This window comes from Anoplophora glabripennis, unplaced genomic scaffold (genome assembly GCF_000390285.2).
Source record: "Anoplophora glabripennis isolate ALB-LARVAE unplaced genomic scaffold, Agla_2.0 scaffold117, whole genome shotgun sequence".
Classification (NCBI taxonomy): Eukaryota; Metazoa; Arthropoda; class Insecta; order Coleoptera; family Cerambycidae; genus Anoplophora; species Anoplophora glabripennis.
In genome coordinates this window covers 696,746-722,345 of record NW_019416274.1, presented here as the reverse complement: position 1 = coordinate 722,345, position 25,600 = coordinate 696,746, and the positions used below count along the sequence as shown (strand labels likewise).

At 32.2% G+C, this 25,600-nt stretch overlaps 1 protein-coding gene across 1 annotated transcript in view; it reads right to left on the bottom strand.

Moving 5' to 3' along the window:
• Nucleotides 1-1,866: 1,866 nt before the first annotated feature.
• The window catches only part of LOC108904124 (octopamine receptor beta-2R-like), a 97,321-nt gene continuing 73,587 nt past the window's right edge, over nt 1,867-25,600 (bottom strand). The window contains exon 3 of the mRNA XM_018706550.1: nt 1,867-2,074. Coding sequence (XP_018562066.1) covers nt 1,867-2,074 — 208 coding nt within the window. The remainder of the gene's footprint in view (nt 2,075-25,600) is intronic.

Genomic DNA, 25,600 nt, shown 5'->3' with positions numbered 1-25,600 from the left:
TGGAGTCAATATCGTAAAAAAAAATTTTGTAAAATCCTTATAGTGTCCGAGAAAAAAATGATTGAAGTTGGACTATTTTCAAACACTACATCGCTGGACAACTGTAGTCTTTAGCGTCATTCGCAATACGCGTGAGAGCACGTGGCGTCAGCGACTCCCAATACAGTCGTCGTTGCGGTAGTGTTTACAATAGCTTTTTAGTAGTACCCAGTTAGTGTCAAAAATGGCTTGTGTATAGCAACTCGGAATTGATGGATATCGTTTTAATTCATGGTGAAGCAAGACAACATTTGTATTATGGTGAAACATTTGTGTTATGGTGAAGCAGGACAACATGTGTGTTAATTTGTAGAAACTTAGTAAGACAGGATCAAATGTGTTTACACGTCGGTGGACAAAATTTTGAACAGTTGTTGTAACATCAGGTATGTCAAATTATTTTATTAAATAAAACCACAAATTAATTTCATTAATTAATAATAACAATAGCGGCAGTCAGTTGAATTTGCTGCTATAAAATTCTATTTATTCATTTCAGGTTTTACAGTGGACCAGTTTCTAGTGCCGTGCAGAAGTGTATTTTTAAATTATTTTCGAACTGCCCTTTTTGATTTTTTTCTTTACAAAATCGTATTTGTAAGAGTCCCCTGAACATCCAAATTTTTTTGGATAAGTTCTAAATCACCCTGTATATATTTTCAAAAACTTTCAAAATGATATAAATTTGAAATTTATTTAAATTTATTTTTTCTATCAATAAAAAATTGAAAACGAAAAAACACCACTGAAAAAATTTGAGGATTTATAAAAAAATATGTTTTTTTATAAGAAATTTTTTTTTTCAAAAATGGTAATCATCGAGAAATTTTCGTTTTTTTTTCGCAAATTGAAAAAAAAACAGCGAAGATATATTCAGATAATTTTTATCTATTTTTTTCAAAAAGTGCATTTAAAAATAAAATTTTTGAAAGAAAAACGTCCCAATAACTCAATTTTTAAATAAGTTATGGTTATTTAAAAAAAAACTTTTTTTGAGTTGGGTGAAAAAATTTGAAAAAATTCTCAGGTTTTCAATGGGGTAGAAAACAATAAAAACATTTCAGCCAAATCGAAAGGGGTCAGTGTTAAAAGTGGTCGATTTGGCGTGGAATGCCCCAAATAATTGCAACAGAATTGTGTAATAGAAAGAATGTGCAATAATTTTCTTTTATAGAATAGTTGTTTTTGTTGTTTTAAAAGTAATTAGCTTGTAAGACTGGTTTAAAAGTATTGTATATATACATTGGTCTATACTGAGAAACACAATGCTTAAAACATTACGAAAATTGGTTTATGTTTAGATGAAACTCGAAAATTATTTTTTTCGACGTTTTGAAATTGCTGAAAAGCTGATAACACTTAGAAATTAAAGCGTTTCTTAACTTTCTATGAGTGCAGTGGCTGCCAAATGAAAAAAAGTCTAAATTAGGGTTACGGAAATAAGACTGGGTCTTTCGTTTTTAAACTATCATGATTTAACAACAGTGATAATATTTCCTAGCAATTTCCTTAGATGCTTTAAAATTGGACAACAAGGAGCACTTTTGTTGACAGTTAAATTAATTGCAACAAAATTGTAGCAACATAGTGACAATAATAACACAGCAAAAATAGTTCGACAGCAAAAATAAGTAACAAAAATGTACCTCGCTTAGGATTAGCTAATATAACTATATACATATGTACTTATATCATCAAGACATTATTATCTATTCAATAACAGTACTGTACAACTCTAGATCCTAATTCGCCTAATGCGGAACGAGTATTTTTCATGGATCAACATCACAGCCTCTCGTCCCTGTAGCTAGGGGACAGGTCCCGTGGCTAAAGGAACCTGGCGGGCGTCTTCCAGCAGGAGAAGCAGCAGGGCAGGGCGCATATCAGGGTGTCCTTGAAGGCTTCCCTAAAGTCGCGGTTGAAGTAGGCGTAAATTAGGGGATTTAGGGCGGAATTGAAGTAGCCGACCCAAAAGAGCATCACCACTAGCCAGTCGGGAGTGTAGCAGTACTCGCAAAGCGTCGTCACCACATACCTGCGGAAGGAAAGGTTTAGATAATTACTCGAGCGTAGTAGGGTTGCTCAACGAAAAACATGCGTAAGGTGTTATAAGTAGAAGTTAGAATATTAAAAATACTATCACTTTGCTTTATAAACCTCACTGGAAAAACAAGAATTACAATAAAAATAGGTGGCGTAGACGTTCGAATTATTGTTTTTACTTCTGATCATAACTTTTTAATGAAAATAGAGGAACATTTTTTAAATAAAAGTTTATCGGAAATATGTTTTTTTTTTAATTTGGAAAATGGAATGTTCCTGGAAGAGAAATACTTCATGACGTCATCAAAATATAATTTAAAATTAACTCTGTAATCATAAAGTTTTATTAAAAATTCTTTAATGGTGCCATTTCATGACCAAAATATAAACAACCAATATTTGTTCGTTTCTTAGCCTAAAATAGTTTTATTTCTTTTTCAATTCAACAGCTTCAAAACCCTGTAATTTCTAATCCATTAATTTTACATGGGTAAAAATGCAAAGCAAATTTGTTTACAACTGGTGTGAATTGCCTTGTATACAGTATGTCTCTAATTGCATACACCAAACTTTACCAAGTAACACTATTTTTTTTTCAAAACGTAGGAGTTTCGTCTTAAACTGACAGATAGAATAAGTTCGGCAGAGCTATAAAACTAAACCATTTATAAAAATGCAACAAACTTTAAGTTGATATACTATTTCCACATCTATTTCAATACTAATGATAGATAGAAGATAAAATCATTTTATTTGTTTCGTTCAAGGCAAGTGAACAATTTCATACAAAATGATTATATCAATTTTCCCATATTTCCGCATTTTTATTATATTTACTTATAAAGCTAGCGACATGAAAAATATTTAAGGATAACTGACATCCTACGTTTATAATAACGATGTTTGGTTGGTTACTGAACAAATCTAATATTATTAAAATACCCATATATTACCATCAGCTGTCAAGTTGTCACACCTAATACATGTGTGTGGCTTAATATTTTTTTCATATATGCATCGTTATTAAAAATGTCAATATCAGGAACCTTCCCTTTTTCACAACATATAAAAGAAGTTGTACTAAATAAAGTAGGTTCAAATTGAAATGGAAATGTAATTAAAAATTAGAAACAATTTTTAACAAATTAAAAAATTTATCAAGGAAATTTGTCTTATTGTCAAGATAAACTAAACATATTTTGTATCCTTTTTGTTAATGATCTGCAATCTCCTGTCTTCTTCAATTTTGGTTCCTACATTTCTTTATGCGGTGATAATCTTTTTCAGTTAGAAACGATCGATAAACCGTTTCAATCTCCATTTTCTCTGTAGCTATTCCTTGATATTTCCATTGATCTTGTCTCTTATATTTGCCTGTTCGTTGTTCTTTTTGAGGTATTTTTCTGTTCTATCCTAATTAAGCGGATTGTTGCAATTCGTTCTACCGGTACAAATATCCATTTAAAAATTAATCTCTTAAAAGCCTGCGTTACATTTTAATCTACAGCTGTTTGATGTAACGGAAATCAGTACCATTGGTAATTAATTAGTAGTTGATTATAAGATTTTATTTTAGTAACTTCTGGATGTTATCAAAATATGATATGTTAAAAATTACACAGCACCACAAAAAAATAGTATCGGATCTGACCTGTTTTTTGAATTTTCCCGAAAACTCAGACCCGTTGGGCCAAATCTGAAGGTAGATTCGGATTCAGCGGAAAAAATACATGGAAATACATGGGTCTGAATACCAGATCCGATACTTTTTTTTTATTTTTTATAATATTCAGTACGTAATGAGGTTAAATTTATATAATTTTCTTACGAATTTAGAAAGTGTGAGAAGTTTATATACCTAATCCGGGTGATAAATGGACGTAAATGCAAGTGAATTCATAAGTATATTTAAAATGAATATACACCCTCGTTACGAATAAAAGCAGAAAAATTTATTAAAACTGTCGTAAAATAAGATATAAAGAATATTTTAGTAAAAGCCTAAATCCCTAAATATATGTCATTTTGAAAAATTTTTTTAAATACTTAAATAAATAAATTTTACTTACAAGCATACCCTATTACCCAGGTCGACAAAATATGGATTATCTTCTAAACCAAAAACTAGACTATACTTTCTCGAAGGTTTTCAACGCACTGCATCCGAAACCGGCCTCCGAATTGCTCTATCACATGAGGTTTTAGAGATATCCTAACCTAAATGTAGGAAAAACACGTTCTGTCGCTATATTTGAGGTTATGTTATATTATGAGGTAATTTTTCTCCATTTTTCTCGTTATGTACTACTCTCCTTCAAAATGAATTTCGTATAGTTCGAATATCTCTTTTCCTCTTTGATTGTGAGAAATCATTTGTTGGAATTGTTTAGTTTGGCGGATTCGGATATTTCACTTTATAGGGCTATGGGATTCAAGAGTCTGCTGCAGTAGAGCTTTTTGAGGCTGCAAATTCGATTACGAAGGCTATGGGGTTATGAAATCTACGGTCTTCAATTTTTCCGCTTCCAAATTCAATTCCCAGATATACATATACTCTATACAATCTAGTGACCACGGAAACCCGAAGAACCAGTTGGAATTTAGGGGTTTATAATTCTTCTAATCTTTTGTTTTCACTTGATACTACACAATTTTCGAATATCGTCGAATCAGTTTCAACAGAAGATTTATGGGATAAGAAAAAACGTATTCGAGCTACTGAAAATGGGTTTTGAAGGGGAAGAGATGCCACAACGAGTTTTGAGGGAAAAATGATTACATGATGTAACCTAACCTCAAATATAGGAAAAAAAATTGTGTTTTCGCATTTTAGGTTAGAATAGCTCGAAAACCTGATACGATGGAGCATTTCTGAGGGCAGATCTGGATTTTGTGCATCAAAAATCTTGGGAGAAGTATTGCTCGGTTTGTTAAAATTTTTGTCGGTAGGCATTATTTACCAATTCAACCGTACCTAATTGCCTAACTTTTCATTTTCAGGTATTTCCAATGCCCCCTACATTTTTAAAATAAGCCATAAATAATAAATTTGAATCTTTAAGTCTGTATAAATTTTTTTTTTTTTTTATTATAAATTAACGAAATTTGACATACTTATTTTATGTGATGCTATTAAGGTTACGCCAAATCCAACCAACAATTTCACTGACGCAACAAATCACTCGCAAAAGCAAACGCAGACAGGCCTGATTGAGTTAAGGCAAATACACATTACGTGCTAACACAGGACATACTCTCGTATGTACGTACGATAAATTTTGGTAGATATAAATATATTGACTTTATATTATTCTAAAGTAGTAGCTTTCTATTCAGTGTTCTGGAATTTAGAATCTGGAATTTTAGGGAGAGTAGCTCAAAAAGCTACAGCCCATTTTGCCCCTTATATTTCTTCCCATTAGGACATCAATCCAGCCAGCTGAGCCGTTAACCAACCTATTACAGAGAAAAAGATGGTGACGCTGCTTAGGGGGATCTCTCTAATATAGGCCACAGAAGGCCAACGTTCTTCCAACATAGATTCTCTTGTTGACGAGACGGCAGTGCATTCGCATAACACATGTAGTACTGTCTCGTCTTCCTATTCACAACCCCTACAAAAAGGTGTTTCACACTTCCTCATGTTGTAAAGGTGCTTCCTTAGCCAGTAATGTCAAGCTTGAATACCTGTCAATAGGCGAAGATTTGACCTAGACATGGCCAGGTATTTTTTGGTTGTATCCTGGCTAGGGTATTATAAGATTCTGTGTTAATAATTCGATCATTTTGTTTGGCCCCAAGAATTATATTTTTTTAGTTTCTTTTTGCAATATATTAAGTACTGTTAGGATGTTACAAGTAACTAGCATTAGAAGCAATAAACATAGGTTTACGTTTTCTTGTCATGTAAACTCAAGATATGTCATGTACTTATCGCTAGTAATCATCGGAAGCTCAACCAGGTTTGTTTTTTGCGATAATGGCTAATGCGTGGATATACCAACATGTTAGAGTCATATTTTAAATATTTCAATACAGGCAGAGAAAACTGTCTTTTTTGATGTTTTCAATTCTTCAAAACTCTGAAACCACATATTCACTCAAATGGCGAATTATGAAATCATAAATGCCGCCTTCTTGGTCCCAATGTAGCAATTTTGACAACAAATGTTGAGCTAAATAGATTTCTTTTTGAAAGATGAGAAGATTTCTTTTGTTGTCGTATAAGGTGAGCGAGCGAACTTCAGATTTCGACTATCTTTCGAATCCAAGTTCCAACGCCCAGGACGACGCTCCAGCGCGAGATGTCCAGGCAGCAATCGAAGCTATAAATGATAAATTCCACAAAGTTTCTAATCTCGAGCCCGAAGTCGCTGTCAGAGGAAAAAGTAAATATTTCATATGTTTCCAATCCAAACCTCAAAATCCAGCACAGAGCTCCAAGCCCGATTTCCAACATAAGAAATCGAAGGCAAAGCATTAACTTACTTAATGTTTCTAATCCTGAAGCCGAAGCCGCTGTCAGGAGAGAAAGTAAGATTTTCACCCAAGTTTCCATTCCGAATCCAAGAATCCCGGACAACGTCCTAAGTCCGATGTCTAGTAACAAAAACCAAGTAGTAAGCCATAATTTACACAAAGCTTCCATTCGCAAAGCCTGTATCACTGCCAGAGCGAAGAGAGGAAAAATCAACACGGTTTCGAATCCGGTTACTATCCAGCCGCCTCGAACCAAGATGAAGCAGTATCCAAGGGAAACAAACAAAAACGACTATGTTTCAGATTTCCAACATCGCAGAGCCGCAGAGAGCCAAGCCAATTACAAAAATCACCGATGTTTCCAATTCACCTGCGAGAAGCCGCAAATCGTCAAAAATGCGCCACCTGGTGATGGAGACGAGTCACGAAATCGACCCACTTTCCAATGGTCCCCGGCCTTGAAGGGAAGCACCGGCCAAGAAGAGGAAGAAGATTCGTATAAAAAACCCGGGAATCAACCGCGGATCAAGGCCGCGAATCACCTATCGCGATGGATCGTCAACTGCGGGCATTTGCAGTAATTTAACCGGATCGTAGTATCCGGCCAGTCTCTGTGTGGGACGCTCAAAATTCTATTTGCGACATTAAAGCCTATGCAGTCAATATTACAGCCTTTCGCAAGCATTTAACCTATTGTCGCATGCAAAACTGGTTAAATCCATTATTATAAAAGTTTCAGGAGATCAAAAAAACGTCTTCTTTCTGGGCTTGAAGGAATAATTGGAAATTTCAATCATAAAGTTATAGGGATTGATGATATGAATAAATAGTGTAGAGTAATTTTCAATTAATGTCAAAAGCGTCACCATAATTGAAAAAAAATTAAATGGATATAACCGGTTTTGTAAGAAAATCAAAGAAATTTAAAGAAAAACATTACATTTCTTCTTTTAAATGGAGTATAAACAGTAGTTTTATTAAAATGTATGATTTTTATAAACTAAACGAAAACAGAAAAAAATTTATTAAATTAAATTAAATTTATTTAATTGAAGTACTAGATGTGTACCCCAGATTCTTCATGAAGGCAATCACAAAGTAGACCATCATCGTCCCCCCCCTGCTTCTTGATCTTCTACCTGTATTCCTGCTTCATCCTCTACTGACTGCATCTCTGCAGTGTTTTCAGACACTATATACCTTATACCATGCCAAGTCGACTCTTTTCTTCCAGTCTTCTCCAAAATGTTGCATCATTAAAGTACCAAGAGATTTTTTTTTCTTTTCTGATATATCGTTGCCTAGTGGAACAAATTGTAATTCAATATCTTCTGATTTACCTTTCCTTGTGAGGCTCTCTAATTTATTATTGTTAAGAAAAAAATAATAAACACAGAATATAAAAAAGAACCTTTTCAACTAACTGATATCTATAAATATAGAAAAACCTTACCGATTGACAGACCACAATTGGATATAATAATCTCTGCATAAATCACCTGTGTACCGTACCTACCTAACTTTAGTGTTGAAGATTCTATTGCCATCTATTAAAGAAAAGATAAACTCATTGATATACTAAACTAAATTATACAGATAACTTTCCTTGAAGGAATCTGTAACAATTTCACTAGATTCTGCATGAGAATCAGGATATACCCGCTTTTGCACCCAAATTGGGATATAACCGATTTTGCTCCCAAACACGAACTTTAAATGGCAGTTTAAGCAAGATATAACCACTTATGCTTCCAAATAACTTCAGAATCGTGTAGACGGCACAAAAGTTTTGTAGAAAACATATTTTACCCTATTTTGGTAAAATATGGATTTAACCGGTTTTGCATGCGACCTCCTCATATATAACCTAACCTACCTCTTATATATAAAAGAAAGGTAAAACGTCGCCCGGGCATTTATTTCTGACCCGCGGCAGACTCAAATCACGGGCCATTAGCCAGCCCTATCAAAGTGTTAGATATAAGCTCTAGTGAAGTGCATCAAACTGCCCCTATAGTTATCAGAACTATATGAGCGTAGTGTTTTACCTCTAGATATATAATTATAAGAATTATATATACAACCTACCTAATCAACGGCTCTCATAGCCGCCTGAGCTCAAATATCAGAGATAGCGGGACGTATTGGCGCTTAAAGTCACTTTTCACCTATCTTTCCAATACCGATCCTATATCTCATATCATTTCTATCCAAATTCCCTTTGTTAGAGTCAAACCTCTCATACATTCTATCTAAGGGAACGACAAGTTGTTACAAAATTAGATCGCGTCCTCTCACCTAGCCATGCCTAAGCGCAATATTACCAGGTTAGCTACATCTCCAGCAGAGTCCAGCGCTACAGCGCGAGAAGCATATAACATGTCCAGAAACCCTGAGAGCCGCAACCTAATGGGAAATGAAGCACGGGATGATGAGGTACGACGACATTGTCTACAATTATCATATCTCAAAAACCACTGGATTTCAAGCCCGAGATTCCGGTCTATTATAATCCTTCTAACAACTTACCTACTATGTAAAATTAGAGCATCTACCTGTCTTGTGTATTACAAGAGGTTACAAACATATATTAACTTATGTTTTAATTATTCAAAATATATTTTATTTTATATAAAATTATGAATCTAAAATTGGAATATCTGATAAATTTTATCCATTTCTTCATTTTCTCTCTTATTCAAATATTTTGTCATACTTTCAAGTGTCGGTATTTCGTGACAGATGGGACAAACTCATGCCAAACATAATTAATCTAGCTAAATATTTGAGATGATATAATTTAAGGGATCAACTGGTATATTAGTAGACATTGTATCCAAAGAGGACTTGACCGACTAATTGACCACTATTCTATTCTCCGGACAAGGTATTCAAAGCGTCCCTGACAATATTAAGTTGATATCGATTAGATTAGGGTATTTCCTATCATTTCCTGTCTATCATTAGCCCTCGATATCCTGTCAAATATAATTTCGTAATCGTGTGAGCAGTGCATGAAATTGCATGAGATACATCGAATAGCAAAGAGAGATTTAACTATTAAATTGTTGAACAGTGTCTTCTTCACATTCCTATTGAAATAAAGAAAGGCTTATTTGAATGTGGCGAAAATAAATGTTGAATATTTTCCACTGAGAAATATTAATTCTCCCAAAAAAGTAAACAACAAAGCAAAAATACGTACATGAGAGACTCTCGTTATGTGCCGCCTATGGGTAACATTTGCTTAAATTCATATGATGACGTACTACTTAACATACGCGTAGTATCACATACCTACGAATTACTGATTTGATTATTATATTATAATATTCTTAAAAAATAATTATACTCTTAGTTTGCAATCTGAACTAAACCGTGTTTCAATAAGATTGCAATATTTGAATTGCGCGCCAGTTTGGCAGTCATGACGTCACATGATTATGATATGACAGATCGATAGGAGACAGATGAGAGTTGGTAAATTTTATATTAAACAAATACATTGATATACAATATACGATACAAAACATGTTTCTATAAAATCTATGTAGATCATAAAATTAAGAATATAATTCGTTTAACCGTAGCAAATATTTATTTTAAATGCTGCCTATTTTTAAAGTAAGAAATTATTTATATATTATTTAAATAAATAAATAATTTTCTTGAAGGAAGAAAATATTTTCTTGCGTAGGTATGTATAAACGTGCGATACCTTAAAAACAAATGTTGTACATTTGAGGCAAGATTTTTTTTGTGTGTAGTTGTATGCAGCAAATTACATTAATTAACATAAATTTTTCTAAGCTAACGCAATATATGTCTGTTTTTCATTTGAAAAGTGTATATTTTGCGGTAAGTTTTCGAAATAAACATTTGCTATGCGCTCCATTCACGAACTAGAGGACTTCTCACCGCCCCCACGTTTTAAGCGGTGTTAGGTGGGCGATTTCGGCCACGGCTCAAACCTTCCTTTGCGTGTGGGAAGGATACCGCAATATTCGCACAGGCCTGGACAACCGGAATGAAAGAATTCAAGGAGTCCGTTTCCTTGACCGTGAGGAATTAGCCATTTATTTGCAGGGAATCGTTGTTATTATAGTCAAAGGAACGACGATAAAAAAATAAATTGTTCTAGACCGTAATTGTACAATAATAATAGTAATTAATAAATTAATTAAATATTCGGTACAATTTTATATTAAGTAAATATAAATGAAATTTTCAACACTGAAAATATTTGTATTTTACTTTCGAACTTTACCCTTTTAAAACAGTTTAAAAAAATTTAAATTCAGCGACAAAACTTTGATTTTTAAGGTAAATTCTATATCTTCAATGGAACAACCATTTAGACCTGTAATTTATTAGAATTTAATTTATGTAAAGAAAAGAAAAGCTGTCGTAAACAGTTCACAGTTTTAGATGCTGGCAGTACTTAGTAGAGGAAAGGTGCATCGATGCAGAAGTAAGGCAAAATACACATTTGTCTCAATATTACTTAAAAATGTTGATCAAAATTGAAAAACTTACAATGATATATCAAGAATTTCACAACTGTTATCCAAATTGTAGGATTTCATATCATCACATATTTATGTGAATACACCAGCGTCTGAGAGAAATAAGATATTTTGATAAAATTCTGTTGACGAACAAATTTTGCAAAGAATGGAAGACAATCTGGGAACATCGGTTCGAAGAATGGTCTTGATGAAACAAGTGTGGTTCACGCTTAAGACACAGTTGTTGTATTTTTATACCAAGTCTAAAGGATTCTGTAAAGTAAACTTCTATAATATGGTTTTTGGAGAAATTAGCTAAAAATTGAGGTTCATTGGCCAAGTCTCACTAAGTAATTATTTTGGTCAAGCTGAATATGACATGTTGGATGCCACGTCTGGCCTGAAAGGTCTCCGGACCTAAATTCACTAGATTTCTGCCTATAACACGATCTTAAATTATTGGTGTATTCGGTACCAGTTGATGATGAGTCCTGAGGCGGCTTTTGCAACATTGCAATCAAGTCAGGAATACTACGAAAGTTTTTCAACATCTTGTTGCCACATGGAACATCTACTCCAAATTGTGTAAATAGATTTTATTCTTACTTCTATAGTTACCTTCAAACACTTCCTAAAATCGATAATTTGCTTTTAATTGAGACGTAACGTTCAGTATTATAAATTTTAATCGCAAATGTCTCAGATAGCGTTCATTTTAGTGTGTTAAATTGAGTATACCTTGTTTATGTAAAAAAAAATATTTTAAAAATTTCTTTTCCACTTAAATACTATTCCTCCTCTAATTAAATCATAATAGTGAAGGTTTGTGAAAATCAAGTCCTTAACCTTACCTGCATACTTAATGAAAAGAGAAATGCCATTTACTTGTTTAAAAAAAACTTTCCTTAACATGCGGGGATATATTAAGAAAAATGTTGTTTGTCTATGAACGTTGTGCGCTAAGGTGTTATCAGGTTTCCTCTTGGTAAGTAGGACATGAAGTTAGTAAATCTAAAACCATAGTGATGATTAAAATCTGTTGAAGAATTTCATAGCTATATAGCTTCACCATGGAGTTGAAAGGAATTGCATCGTTTCAAAATGTCAGTGGAAAATCTGACAACCTGAACACTGAATTTCATCGCGATTGGGCTCACTAACAAAGTATTGTCAACATATTAAGGCTTCACATGATGACGAACAAATCTCTCATAAATCAACTTGGCAGGAATGGAATTCAATTTAATTGTGGTCGATGTCAAAAACAGATCAATGACAGCTTGATCTATGGGCTATTCACTCGTCGAATCTCCCGTCGTAAGAAGGCGCTTTTGGTGCACCGAGCCAAGATACGAGTACTTGTACTCACGATTAACTCAGGGAAAATGTATTGAATATAGGTACCAACAGAAATATTGAAGAGGCCAACAGTAGGAAATCTAAGAAAATGGAAAAAGAACAACACGTCTGCTCTATACAATATTTACATAGATGTAGTGACAAAATAGGCCACCGGTTAAGAAAACTTTAATACCGCCTATAACACCTCTAAGAAAATAGAAGCATCCCGTCCCAAGAGAATTGCAAAGGTACTCCAAGTTCTTGGTGTATAAATATCAAACGTTGGACAAACAGAACACACGATAGCAGAAGGTTAAAGAAATCTGCACAGGGTAAATACAGATATAGACGTAACCAATATCAGAAAGATATTGCGATCAAGATTCTAGAAAGAAGCAACAGAAATCTAGATAAAATCGAAGCAATGGTTTAAGAAATTGAATATAATTTCCTAAACCTTTGCTTCGGTTGGAATATGTAAAAACGAATCACGGAAATGGTAAATACCAGCAACTACTAAGAAATAAATACCCACCAGAGGACTAAAATTTTCAGTTTCTTCTGAAGTAGTCAGTGATGTAACTCTCGAAATGTCAAGAAATCTATACCTGCGACTTAGAAACTATATTAAAAATTGTTTAACTCTGCTTGGGTACCTATATTATTTTTTATGTTACATAATTGTTAATAATTTGCTCTTCTATGGAATTGCTTTTTTAGCATACCTAGACATTCGTTATTAAAACGTGTATATAATAACTCGATGAGAATTTTGTCTTCATTTTCTTAAGGTAATACAAGCATTGATATTGCAACAAACGAAACTTTACGATTGCAAATATTGTACCAACAAAGTCATCACGATCAAAGATGAATAAACCATTATCTACAGCAGAATTCGCGATTCGTTGTTCCAGTCACAGATAAATAACGGAAGTGCACAGCCTTTAGTAAATAATTATAATTATATGGAACGTCAACTAGCACATTGTTACACGTTTGTCGCATTTTTAAATTGTTGACGTTTGGCTGCAACATATCAAATTAGGTTAGCGGCACTGCTTCTGTAGGTCTGTGACATTCGCAAAGTTCACGATTAATTGCTTTCCACGGAACAGTTCACCACTTTACCAGTAGACTATTCCAATCCCTCTTGATATAAGGAGCAGATGGGGAACCCTAATGAAGGAAGTCGGTACGAGACAACATATTTTTAGTTTTATAAAGTACATTATTGTTTATTTTTTACTTACACTTGCCACCGTTTATGGATAAGTTGTTAATAGGTTGTAGGAAAAATTCCTACATAAGAAATCGTAAATACTTTTGACCCCGTCTTTAAGTGCAATGCTTAAGAAAAGAAAAAATATGGATTAATCCATTTGAATTAAAACATTTTTTTAATTACAGTAAAACATTACACAATTGTAGCACTGATGACTATAATTTATGCAGAAAATACGACTAATTACAATTTTTGTCACATAACCAACAAATTTTATTTAAAATATTGCCTATAACTTTACTAAATATTCAGTAAGGTATTCATTCAATAAAATATTTACCTGCTTACAGAGACGTGCAGTAGAATATACAAAATATTTTAGTAATCATATGGTAACGATATCGAAACCTTTAATAAGACTTTTAAATAATCTTTAATACCAATGACTTTTTTTATACTTAAAGGTTACAATACAATTTTTTGTCTTCTATTTTTTAATTATAGTTTCCATACAGCTTGTATGTTAAAATTGTTTTTTAAATGTCAAATACCTTCGAAATGTTGGGATTGGCTATAAGATAACTTAGGCTTTCGACTTGAAATTTTAAATTGTTACCAAAAAGGCACACGGCGTTTAATTTAAAATAAGGAAATTGATGTCTACTTCCGCTAGATTCGGTGGCAGACATCGTGGGGCAAGAACCAAACTTGTATTATACAGGGTATTAACTGTTTGACTACCTTAATTTTAACAGACATTAGAATACATTAAAATAAAAAAAAAACTTTATATGACGTGGATCCTAAACTCAACCATTTCCAAGAAAAAAATTCTCCAACTTGATATACAAAAGTTCGATTAATTAAGTAATATTGACACAACTGCGTGCATAGAATACTACAAAATACAATATTTATCACTTTTTTGAACTTATTTATGCTTAATTCTAAAAAATAATTAGCGTTGTAATAAATTTAAAATTCGATAAAATTCATATCGAACAATGTGACAACGGCGCGGCGGTTAACACGAGGTACTCAGATGTCCAACAACCAACAATACGCAATTCAGTTGGTACCTAGAATTTGACAGTCAAAGACTTGCGAGAACGAATTTTTACCGCTGCCCATCAAATAAATATAAATCCGGGTATTTTTCAGCGATTGCGCGAAAATTGTATTCGATGGTGTCGTGCGTGCATCGAAAATGATGGTGGATATTTTGAGCAGATGTTGTATTTGTGTAATTAAAAATACTGAATTTTGCTTCTTGGTAACTACCTAAATTATTTTTAATACGTATAATTCTTTGGACGACGTGAACCTTTGGGTACTTTAATTACATTTTCTCAAACTCATAATTTGATTAAAAGTTCCTGTTTTCAGAGATTCATAATAATTACTACAATTCAAACTAAAATTTAAGCACAACGCTATCGTCGTACTACAAAATCGATACATTTTATTTTATTTATTTAAAAACTGAAAAACCATTGTTTTGAAATTTACTGAATGTTTCGCAATAATAGTTGTTTATATTTTTGTTATTCCGAAGGACAAGTCTGCTGCGTGCACACATGGTGTGCATCAGCTGTGTAACATTAGGTTAAGCGCTGTTGTCACATTATGATTAAACTCCCCAATATAAATACTCGCTGTATTTTTAAAACTGTTAATATTACGCCCCTGTAATATACAACTTATCGTTAATTTATGATTACTCTATCTCATGCTGAAGTAATGGCAGTCAAACTTCTTACACCCTGTATACCTAAATTCATTTCAGATTTACATCTACTCTCAACTCGTCGTTACACATCCCGTATATTATGCGCAAAACGCACGTCACCACAAAAAATAATCTAAAATAGGTAAGCTTGTGACACCCATTTGCCACCCTTGTTACTTAGGTATATTTAAATCAAGCACGTGTCACGAAACATATTTTCTTGAGTTTATTTTTAGGAATCTGACCGCAGCAGGAACTGCTTTGATCGTGGATCGTTATCAAGAAAAAAAGGTTCATTATGCCTTTCCACAGAGGTCCCAACAATTTTCTCAACTTTTTTTTTTATAAACGTTGTTTAGCGATACTAACAAACAAAGCAAATTCAATTTATTTCAGAGTCAACGCTTAATGTCCTGAAAAAAGAATCAAACTGTTCACTCCAATGATACGTAAAATATTAAGTCGATATAGCTATGAAAAAGTATATTATTAAAAGATGTTCAAAATTCATTTCTTGTTGCAGAAGTTTTGGAAACAGTAGTAGTAGCTGAAGTTCAGATATAGGAACTTTTCTTACACTCGTATAGACAATTTTCTCATGTCTTATCTTAATAAGTTGGTGGCAACTTTGACTAAGTGAAAATCTATAATGCATTGGATTTAATCCCATAAAACGCCAATACAAATAAATCCAGAACTGTTTATTTCTCCTGTGTCTTTTGTCTTTAGAGTTTAAATTTTTCTAATGCGCAAATTTTCACAAATTACTTTCTCGAGGACATAATTTTGAAATTAAATATTTTCTAACTCTTCTTCTACAAATGTCATAAAAAATGAGGAAGTATATATTAAATAATTTAGGCAAGACTTCCGGGAAATAATATATGTATATAATGAGAAAATGGGAAATGACAAATTGAAATAATAAAATAACATTCGTATGTTCATATTAAACTTCTTTATCAACTAAAATTATGTTCCCCTTCTAATTAAGGAAGGTTTGAACAGGAGAAGGAATTCATAAAGCAAAGTGTTGGACTTAATGGTTATTCTCCGGATGTGGTCCAAAATTAATTAAGAAACGTAGATTCGGGAACCCTTAAACAATATTTGACCTTTTAAGTTGAACGTCATAATTTAAAAATTTCATTAATTCCTCTTGTATATAAACTGAAAAATATTTTATTATTACTAATTTCCTCGAAAGGTCAAATTTAAAAAATGAGATAGAATTCGGAAGAAAATATATTATTAGATAATATTATTAACATGCAAAAATTTTTGAAAATATTAAAAATAAAAATAATTCTCAATAATAACAGACAATAACACAATGTTATACATACAGTTAAGACGAATTATTGGTAACATAGTTTTTCCAACCACGCTTAGAAAACTGCTATTATATTTCCACTGACAGCTCTATATTTGATTACCATGCTACTAATATGATACTAATCAAATAATTACTAGGGATATACCACTGAAGCGAATAAGACATAAATGTTACTTCATATTAATGGGATACTATCCATAACAAATCTGTCGAAGGGTAGTTAGTAACGATTTAGTTATACAAGCAACAATGTTGGTAGGTGTTGGTTGTTTGTTGGTTGGTTGGTGTGCTTAGTGTAATAAGTCCAGTCCTGGTAATATTTTAAATCATAGGGTCCTGTACATAAAACTACATTTTTGGAAAGAGTGGTAAATATCGCATACATAATTACATGTTACGTAACAGTATTTCATTTAGTGGTATTTTGTTGTTGTTGCTTGTTAAGTTTTTCTTGAGGGTCATTTTAATACTGCAAGAATCAGATTGTGTTAGAATAATAATTATACAAACATGAATGAGTAGCAGGTAGTTACACTATTTTATCATTCATTAATTTTTGAAATGTGCGATTTTCTAGAACAACGATGCAACGTAAACTTTTGCATGAAACTGAGGAAAGCGTTCACGGAAGCGTTTCAGTTTTTGAAACAAGCTTACGGAGATGATGCTCTGGGTCGTACGCAATGGTTTTCACAATTTGAAAGTGGTCGTAAATCAATTGAAGACGATCCTCTACCAGGAAGGCCTTTGACTTCAACTGATGACTTCCAAGTCAAAGACGGTGCGTGTAAATCGCCGATCGACTGTTAGAGACATAGGGGAAGAGGATAGCATCTCAATTGAGTCAAAATTTTATTCCGTTTAGTACCACATTTGTCTTGCTTTTTTAGTATTTATAGATTAATAGGCCGTGCTCTGTCGATAAGTAAAAATAACGCTTTGTGCCAGTAAATATTGAATATCACCGACCACTTATACATCTCATAAGTTACGTTTCACTCACATTTTGATATAGAGACATCCATTGCTAGATCATTTATCTGTCGTCTCATCTATGACAATGATGAGAATTAATAAATTCAAAACTGGTCTATGTCTGGTGGTACTGACAAATGGTTTTAGCTATTTATTAGATAATGCAGGTGTAAAATACTGAATTACAAATCTCTTACTAAAAGTGAAGTTATTCAAAATCACAGAAAAGTATGTATTTCTAAACGAATCAAGATATCTGGATGCAGTGTTGCCGTTCCATTTTTCTCGAAATGAAGTTTTGAGGTACTTTCTGTTTACCTTCTCGTGAAATACGAGATTACCCTACAATGTGGTGTTATTAATATCGATAAAGTGTACAATAAAAACTTATTGACTATTCAACCTGCTATTCCGTTATCAGTTATTATTTCAAAATATCACATAACATCCTGCCTATCCACATATATCGATTTTTATCATTCAAAAAGCTGCCACTGTGCCACTTATTCCTTGGTGCGTATTTACTTGTTACAATATTAAAAGACGAAAAAAAAATGCAAACAAAAAATAAGTGTAATGATGCAGTAAACAGATTTCCTTAGGTTGTTGACGTGGTTGAAAATAATATTTTACAGAATAGCAACATAATTCCAGGATATAAAACTTTTTAGTGGTAAATCGATATAAAAAGTCCCAAGGCCTTCTTGTAAATTTATTGCATACAATAAATTTTTAGAGTTTGCAATCTTAAATACAAAATATAGATGTTCAACAAAATGGATTTTAATTTCGAAATAAAATAAAGAATATATTGGCAGAACTAGTAGCATCTAATTTACCTACAAGTCTTGAATAGTTACTCGATCAAGTTCCTACTCTCTTATTAATTTTTTATGTGTGAATCTTCGTAACTGGAGATAAACACCATTAGTATTCTTGTTTACTCTTGGAAAATTGAACTAGACATCTACAATTTTTTTCAGAGGAAACATTGAATCTCACGTACTCATATATAAATTATAAAGGTGAGAAACTTTAATCAATTTTATAAGTTCACATAAGTAACATATCCGATAAGGTAACGTGATTATATCGCCACGAAGTTTTGTCACCTAGTTACTTTAATAGGGGATTAGATTGGATTTAACTTCTTAAACTCAGCTACTTACCGAAACTGGGTAAATTCCCAGTGAAAGGAAGGGATTAATCCAATTTGTCTCGCAATTAGACATACTCGTTCAGTTTTTCTTTTGCTGAGTACATACTTGTATTATTGGTATAATTTGACAGGGCTTTTGTAGCTATGTGCTGGCTTTGTAGTAACCGTATTCTTGAATGTTAATTAGTTCCGGATAATATAGAGGTAGATAAAAACGATACCTAATAGCTTTGAGTATAGAAACAGTCAATATTCAAGTGTAAAAAGTTATTCTTGTTTGTATGAACAAGTTAATTAAAATCATCAGACAAGCGAGTTTTTGTAAGAGTTCAATGAGTGTGTCTTACAACGTTTTATCTTTGTTCATTGCAAAGTAGATTGTTAAATTTGAATAATATGTCAAATCTTAACAAATAATAGAACAAATTCTATCTTCATCGTCAATAAATTGTCGTCTGATGCTTTCATACAGAATATCCACCTGTTTTCTACGAGTATTAAATACGCTAGATTTTTATCCTCTGTAACCAACTGATTTCTTCTTAAGAAATGTTATTAGTTTGGAATATTTCTTAACATTTACGTTCTTTTACAGATAAAGTGGTTTTCAGTATGGGATAGAAGCATCCAAGTGAAGATTTTTTTATTTTAAATTTGTTAGTAAAATAAATAATTACAGTATTTTCAATAATGTTTTGTACTCTTTTTTTACGACACACTATTGCGTGAAACTATTGTATTCCAATTTATACCTAGCCGTAGACTTTTTCGGCAGTACCTACCTAAATCTTCACTATATCTGATATCTTCTTTTCAAAATCGTTAGAATTTATAATTTTTTCTTAATTAAGACAAACAAGACAAGGCACAGTAATAGATGCAAACAATAAGAATATTTTAATAACGGCGTGTTGTTTATGCCACGACAAAAATGTAACATCTAATAAAGGTTGGACAAACTATGATATTATTGTTAATGGTATTGTTGCACACGACTGATTGCGAAACTGATGGCAAAGGCTCGTTATGCAATCTTCAATCTCCTGTCGTAAAAACCAAGTTACCAATTTATTATGTAATACATATAACTTATAAACTTTCTTATAAAGCCAATTTTTTACACAGAAAATTATCGAAGAAATCTACAATCGTAAATAAATATTACATCAAAAAACATATATTTTATATATTAAACTCTTTAAATAATGTCAATCTTTAAAGAATATCTTCATCCTAATATCACGTTTGACAATTAATAAATATACAAATATTAAAATTTGTTAGGTAGTCATATTTAAAACACAAAAGTCTGGAAAAAAATTAATTTTGAACCAGTAGTACCAAAAGTGTTGACAATATAAATATTAATTTACTCTTATCTACTTAAATGCTCGTTTTATTAAATTTATTTTTTAATTACTTTCTCTTCTAGAGTTGTTTCAAAATCTTTGACCTTCATATGCGCAGGAACATAATTCCGACCGTCGCCTAAATTATTCTACGTCCTAAAAACATTACATCTATTATTCACAGTCTATCTCGAGCTTTCGTAGCGTAAACAACCTTTGATCCGATTACAAATATCATAATAAAATGCCCTATTCTTTATTATTTTAATTTAAGCAATAAAAAATATATATAACGAACGTTCGCCAGTTGATTTTATTGATGCTTGAGCGCCTTAGTTCATTTCTGGTTATAATGAGGCACATGGTCTAATTCTGAGTCAATGTTTTCACAACGTGCTTATTAGAAGAATAATGCGGATGCCTTTCGCGCATTTCGCGGCTCATGGTATTTTGAAACTACTTTACCAACGATGTTTTAATTAGGGGTGTTCTAATCCACGTATTTAATATTTTTATTGCATATTTTGTGTTTATGTATATTTGTGGGTAAGGACAATCATTAATTTTATTTTTGCCACATTCAAATAAACCCTCTTCATTCATTGCGAATTTAGGAAATTGTAATTAACGAATTAGTGAAGGTACATGAGCTTATGGTAAAAAAATAATACATTTTGCAAATGAAGCATAACCAATAGTTTATTCTATCTTTTGTTCTGTAAAAGGCAAATAAATTTGTATCTTCGTCTCTCATTAGGCGAAATTAGCATTCCACAATTTAAAATTCGAATTAGCTCGTTAAAGTAATTAAATGTAAAAATAAAGAATTTCCATTGAATTGTAGTCAAAACTCTTTATTCCCGGAAATATCTGTATCGATTTCAGATTAGCAGTATTGTCTCTATTATCAGCGAGCAAATCTATTCAATGTAATTCAATGGAGAACAGATGTTTGATTATACTTCAGCTTGATTACTCGGACTGGATTTATGGCGAAATTTATAAATTTTTAAGCTTCGCGGTTATGAATTTTAACATAATTTGTGTAACTGATCATTCATGAAAAATAATATAAATTTTTAATGATGCAATTGTAGTTTTTTAACGGAACGAAATTTTACTTGATAGTGACAGAAAATTTTGAATATTCGTTATTTAAATTGAGTAGTTGATTATTTTAAGAATCTAAAGGTATATCTAAACTGTAAAAATAATAAAATTGCCATTTGAGTGAAAAAATAGTACTTTGCACATGAAGGACAATATTTTTCTATTTCCCAAAAAAATATAAATTATGAAAAATATACATATTTTTTGTTGTACTGTTATTTTAAACCTATTTTATATTTAACAATTTTTTATCCATACGTACATTGTTCAAGAAATATGCCAAGAAAATGTTAATTTCACATATTGATAATACCATTTTATAAATTACAAATTCATTGGTTAAGGCTATCAACTTATAAATTAAAAGTCAGTTATGTTATGATACAGCAAATCGCAAACCATAATGAGGAAGTTGCATCAAATTTTGTTTTGAAGCAAAATTTATTTAAAGTGCAGATAATTACTATAAAAGTATGTTTCTATATATAAAACCCCCTTTAAACTTAACTATTAATATGTAATATGTATGTAAAACAATCCCTAATTGGTCAAGCAATTTGTGACGTCAGGATCCGGTATATGAGTGTTAAGACTGTCAAGACGCGGGAGGCTGGCGCTGTCATTGCATTGCTGTCATTTAATCTTGTGTTGAATTAGTTTGTGTTCGCATTGAATTCTGAGTAGTTTTGAGTAGTTAGTTTTAGTGTATAAATTTAAAGACAAGTTTCGTTAATTTTCATAGAGTCTACGAACATTTTCACAATATCTACCCAGGCAGCTTTAATGCGTGGCGGCTTCAGGATCAGAATTACAACACGAGAACGTGAAAAACATAACAGTGTCTGAACATAAATATTATAGTGCCCATGTGTAGTTCCACAACACTAACTGCCCCCAACAAACTATTTAATGTACCAAAGGATCAGAAAATGAGGAAGAAATCATGCAAACATATTTTATAGAACATCTATTTTTGACAAATTATCAGATTGCTCTTGGACAAATCCAGCTTCTGTAGCCATAGAATGTATATTTTTTAAAATAATTAACAATATTGTGTTAAGTAAAAGTAAATAATATAAAATCTATCCAGCACACGTAGTTTGCATAAACACAAATGATTAAGAGTGAGACAGACTACAGAACACTACTCTACACGACTCGTTTAATTTGTACCGATACCGGATCGTGATGTAAGAGTCAGCCGTCTTTATTTAAGACTGCGTTTTAGTGCATAGAGAATTATTTTGAATTTATATATTTTTTTATAGGAAAACTATTAATTAAAAATTTAAAATTTATGTGGCAATTGACTTTTTACGATGAAAGGAATTTAATAAGAAAAAAAAAATAAATGTGAAACTTCCCTCAGCAATATCAATGACGTGTAAGCAAGCTACTTTTAAAATACCTATTTAAAATAAATACAAAGTGACAAAACCCTATAATGTAAAATTTCTTTCTGCAAAATATACTACTTTGCTAGTGTGTAAAACATTTATATACAAATTGTTTTATTTAATTAAGCAATAGTTTACTGATAAAACTGTCAAAATTGTAATCAGGTACAATTCCGAAAAATGTACCTATCACTTTTACATTAAAATTTAATAATATACTGTCCTAACGAATTCTATAATTTATATTGTGAAAATATTTATAAAAATTAATAGAAATTAAAAAAAAATGTTGAGTTAGAACAAGAGTTCTTTGTTACACTTATGGCTTCTGCGCCTTTGTTATATGACATTATTTAGCTTTAGTTCTGTCAAATATGTAAATCTGTTAAGTGTTGTTCCTGGTAAATACCAGGATAGATATCCTAGCTGTAAATAATTATACAAAATATATCACTATACATGATTGTGGAATAAATCTTATGAATGTTGCATAATTTGCATGATTTGCAATGAGGAGAAGACCTGACCTCTTTGCACCATGACAACATACCGGCGCGGCGGCGCATACTGCTTTGCTTATCCAACCGTTCTTGGCGACACACGATACCATTGTGATACTGCAATATTCTATGGACGTTGCCCTCTGTAACTTTTTATATTCCTCAAAATCAAAACAATACTCAAGGAACGTTTTCCAACAATAAATGAGATAAAGATAAAATCGCAGATCAAGCTCAAGAACTAAAGCCTTCTGAGAAAATTAATAATTTTCGTTCTAATAACTTCACACTTATGTACCTATACCTTATTTCCCAATATTTCATGCTTTTTAATATGCACTATAACGAAGTAAATCTCGTTATAGCACATATATTTAAATTTACAAACGTTTATGGTTTTTAGTGAAATTTAAATCAAATAAAATTTCAGTACTTCTAAAATAATTTAAAATATAGGTATTTTCTTTTGCACGTTTAATATAGCAAATATTTCCACACAAACTGTTTTTAGAATTTACCTACACTTCACATTTCATGACATCAAATCTCCAAGAACTGGAAGCGCAGATTGAATTTGATATTATTCTGTTTTCTATTATGTCTTATATGGCGCATATAGTAAATAAATGCATGGAGGCATATTTTTCAGCAAGCTGGAAGTCTGCCAGCGTTATATAAATCTGCTAAAACTAAACCGACCTAGAATTTAATAAATCCATAGCTGACTCCACATATCGTCAAAAATATTGCAGAATTATTTATAGCAATTTTGGAAATATATACCCAAATAATAGTAACCTCCGGGCGATAAAATCAGCAAAATATGGGTATAAGTATATCTACAGCTCTCTTACCAACATTTACAGATGTCACCGTTTATTGGGTATATCGGTTCCAAGAAATGCTATTTATAGTTCTGTCGGGTTATAGGAAAATATTTGATTGATTAACAAGAAATTATTTGCTACAGCCCCTGCAATTTTTTTTATTATATACGTAATTGATTCCAAAAACTCGATATAATTTTTCTGTATCTAAAAATATATACCATTCTCGTCAAAATCAACTTCAGGATGCTAAGAAATGTATAAATCATTATACACGGTGTGTGTTTAAAGTAATGTTGTGTTACTCCATGATTAACCGTCATTTTTATTGAAACCCCCATGCCTGCTCGCTGCTAAGGGGCAAACGGGATGTTCTAACGCTTGGGGGTGTGAACGTCGCTTTGGCTGATCTCTCCATAGGAGGGGAAGTAGATTCCTGGAAATGTGAGCAACGATCTAATTTGTTTTGTTGTCTTTTTCTTCCATGGTACACCCTCGGGATGACACTGTCTCCTGGACGCTTTCAATTGTTACATTAACGGTTTGGCGACATTTTGAGTGGTGTCTATACCACTGTTTTTAGGCTTTGTCTTGCCTAGCACCGAGTTTCAGGTCTCCAGCGTGTACCTACCTGAACCATGCAATCTTCTAGGAGTTTATTTTATCCTTTAGGATCTTCATCACAAGATTGCAGAATGCCTGGACCGGGAGTAATGTGTTTCGAAGAAATTTGAAAATTTTTAACAATGTTTTGAATTACTAATAATGGATTTATTGTTAAAATATGTGTTTATAATAACAAGTGTTTGTTTGAATATTGATCTGTACAGGGTTCAAATAATGCAAAATGGCATTAATTTAAAACGTATTACTCATACTGGCTAAATTTCGTTACTGATTAATGAAAGGTAAAGCATTAGAGTCGACGTTCGATCACCGTTCTGGATGAGATCTAGTAGCGAAGTCCGCCTTAGATTTGAACAATTGATCTCTCTGGATTTTAGCTATTTTTGGATTGTCGCCGACTGGAACTGATGAACGACTTATAGTCTAAGCTGATTTTGTCTTGTGAATCTCCAGTTCGAATTCCATAATATTCGGAAAACTATTCAGTTTCCGAAACTCGAAAGTGAGGTGAATTTTCTATTTTTGCAACTCGCCATTTTCGATTGTTCTACCGATAGCATCGACCTCCGGCGGTGTTGCCTGCTGCGGCTTCGATGGCTACTGGGAGTTTCTTAGGATCTTGGGCAGAAATATTTAGAAACATTGTTGTAAACGTTCATTTCTGTTCCGCGACTTCTATTTCTTGTGGAGGCTAATTTGGGTCCCCTTGGACATGTGTCTCTACTTTGGCCGAAATTGGCCCTGGTAGAGTGGCTGGAGATGGCTTCGTGATTCCGATTAGAACTCACAAAGAACCAGTATTTTTTTTTTTTTTTTGAGGAAAACGTGAATCGAGATTAATTCTCTGTTATTGGCCTGAATAAATTAAACAATTGAAAGCTAAAAATAATTAATTTAGAATTTATTGTGTATCTTTTTAAATAAATAAAATAATGAGGATAGAAGAGTTATTT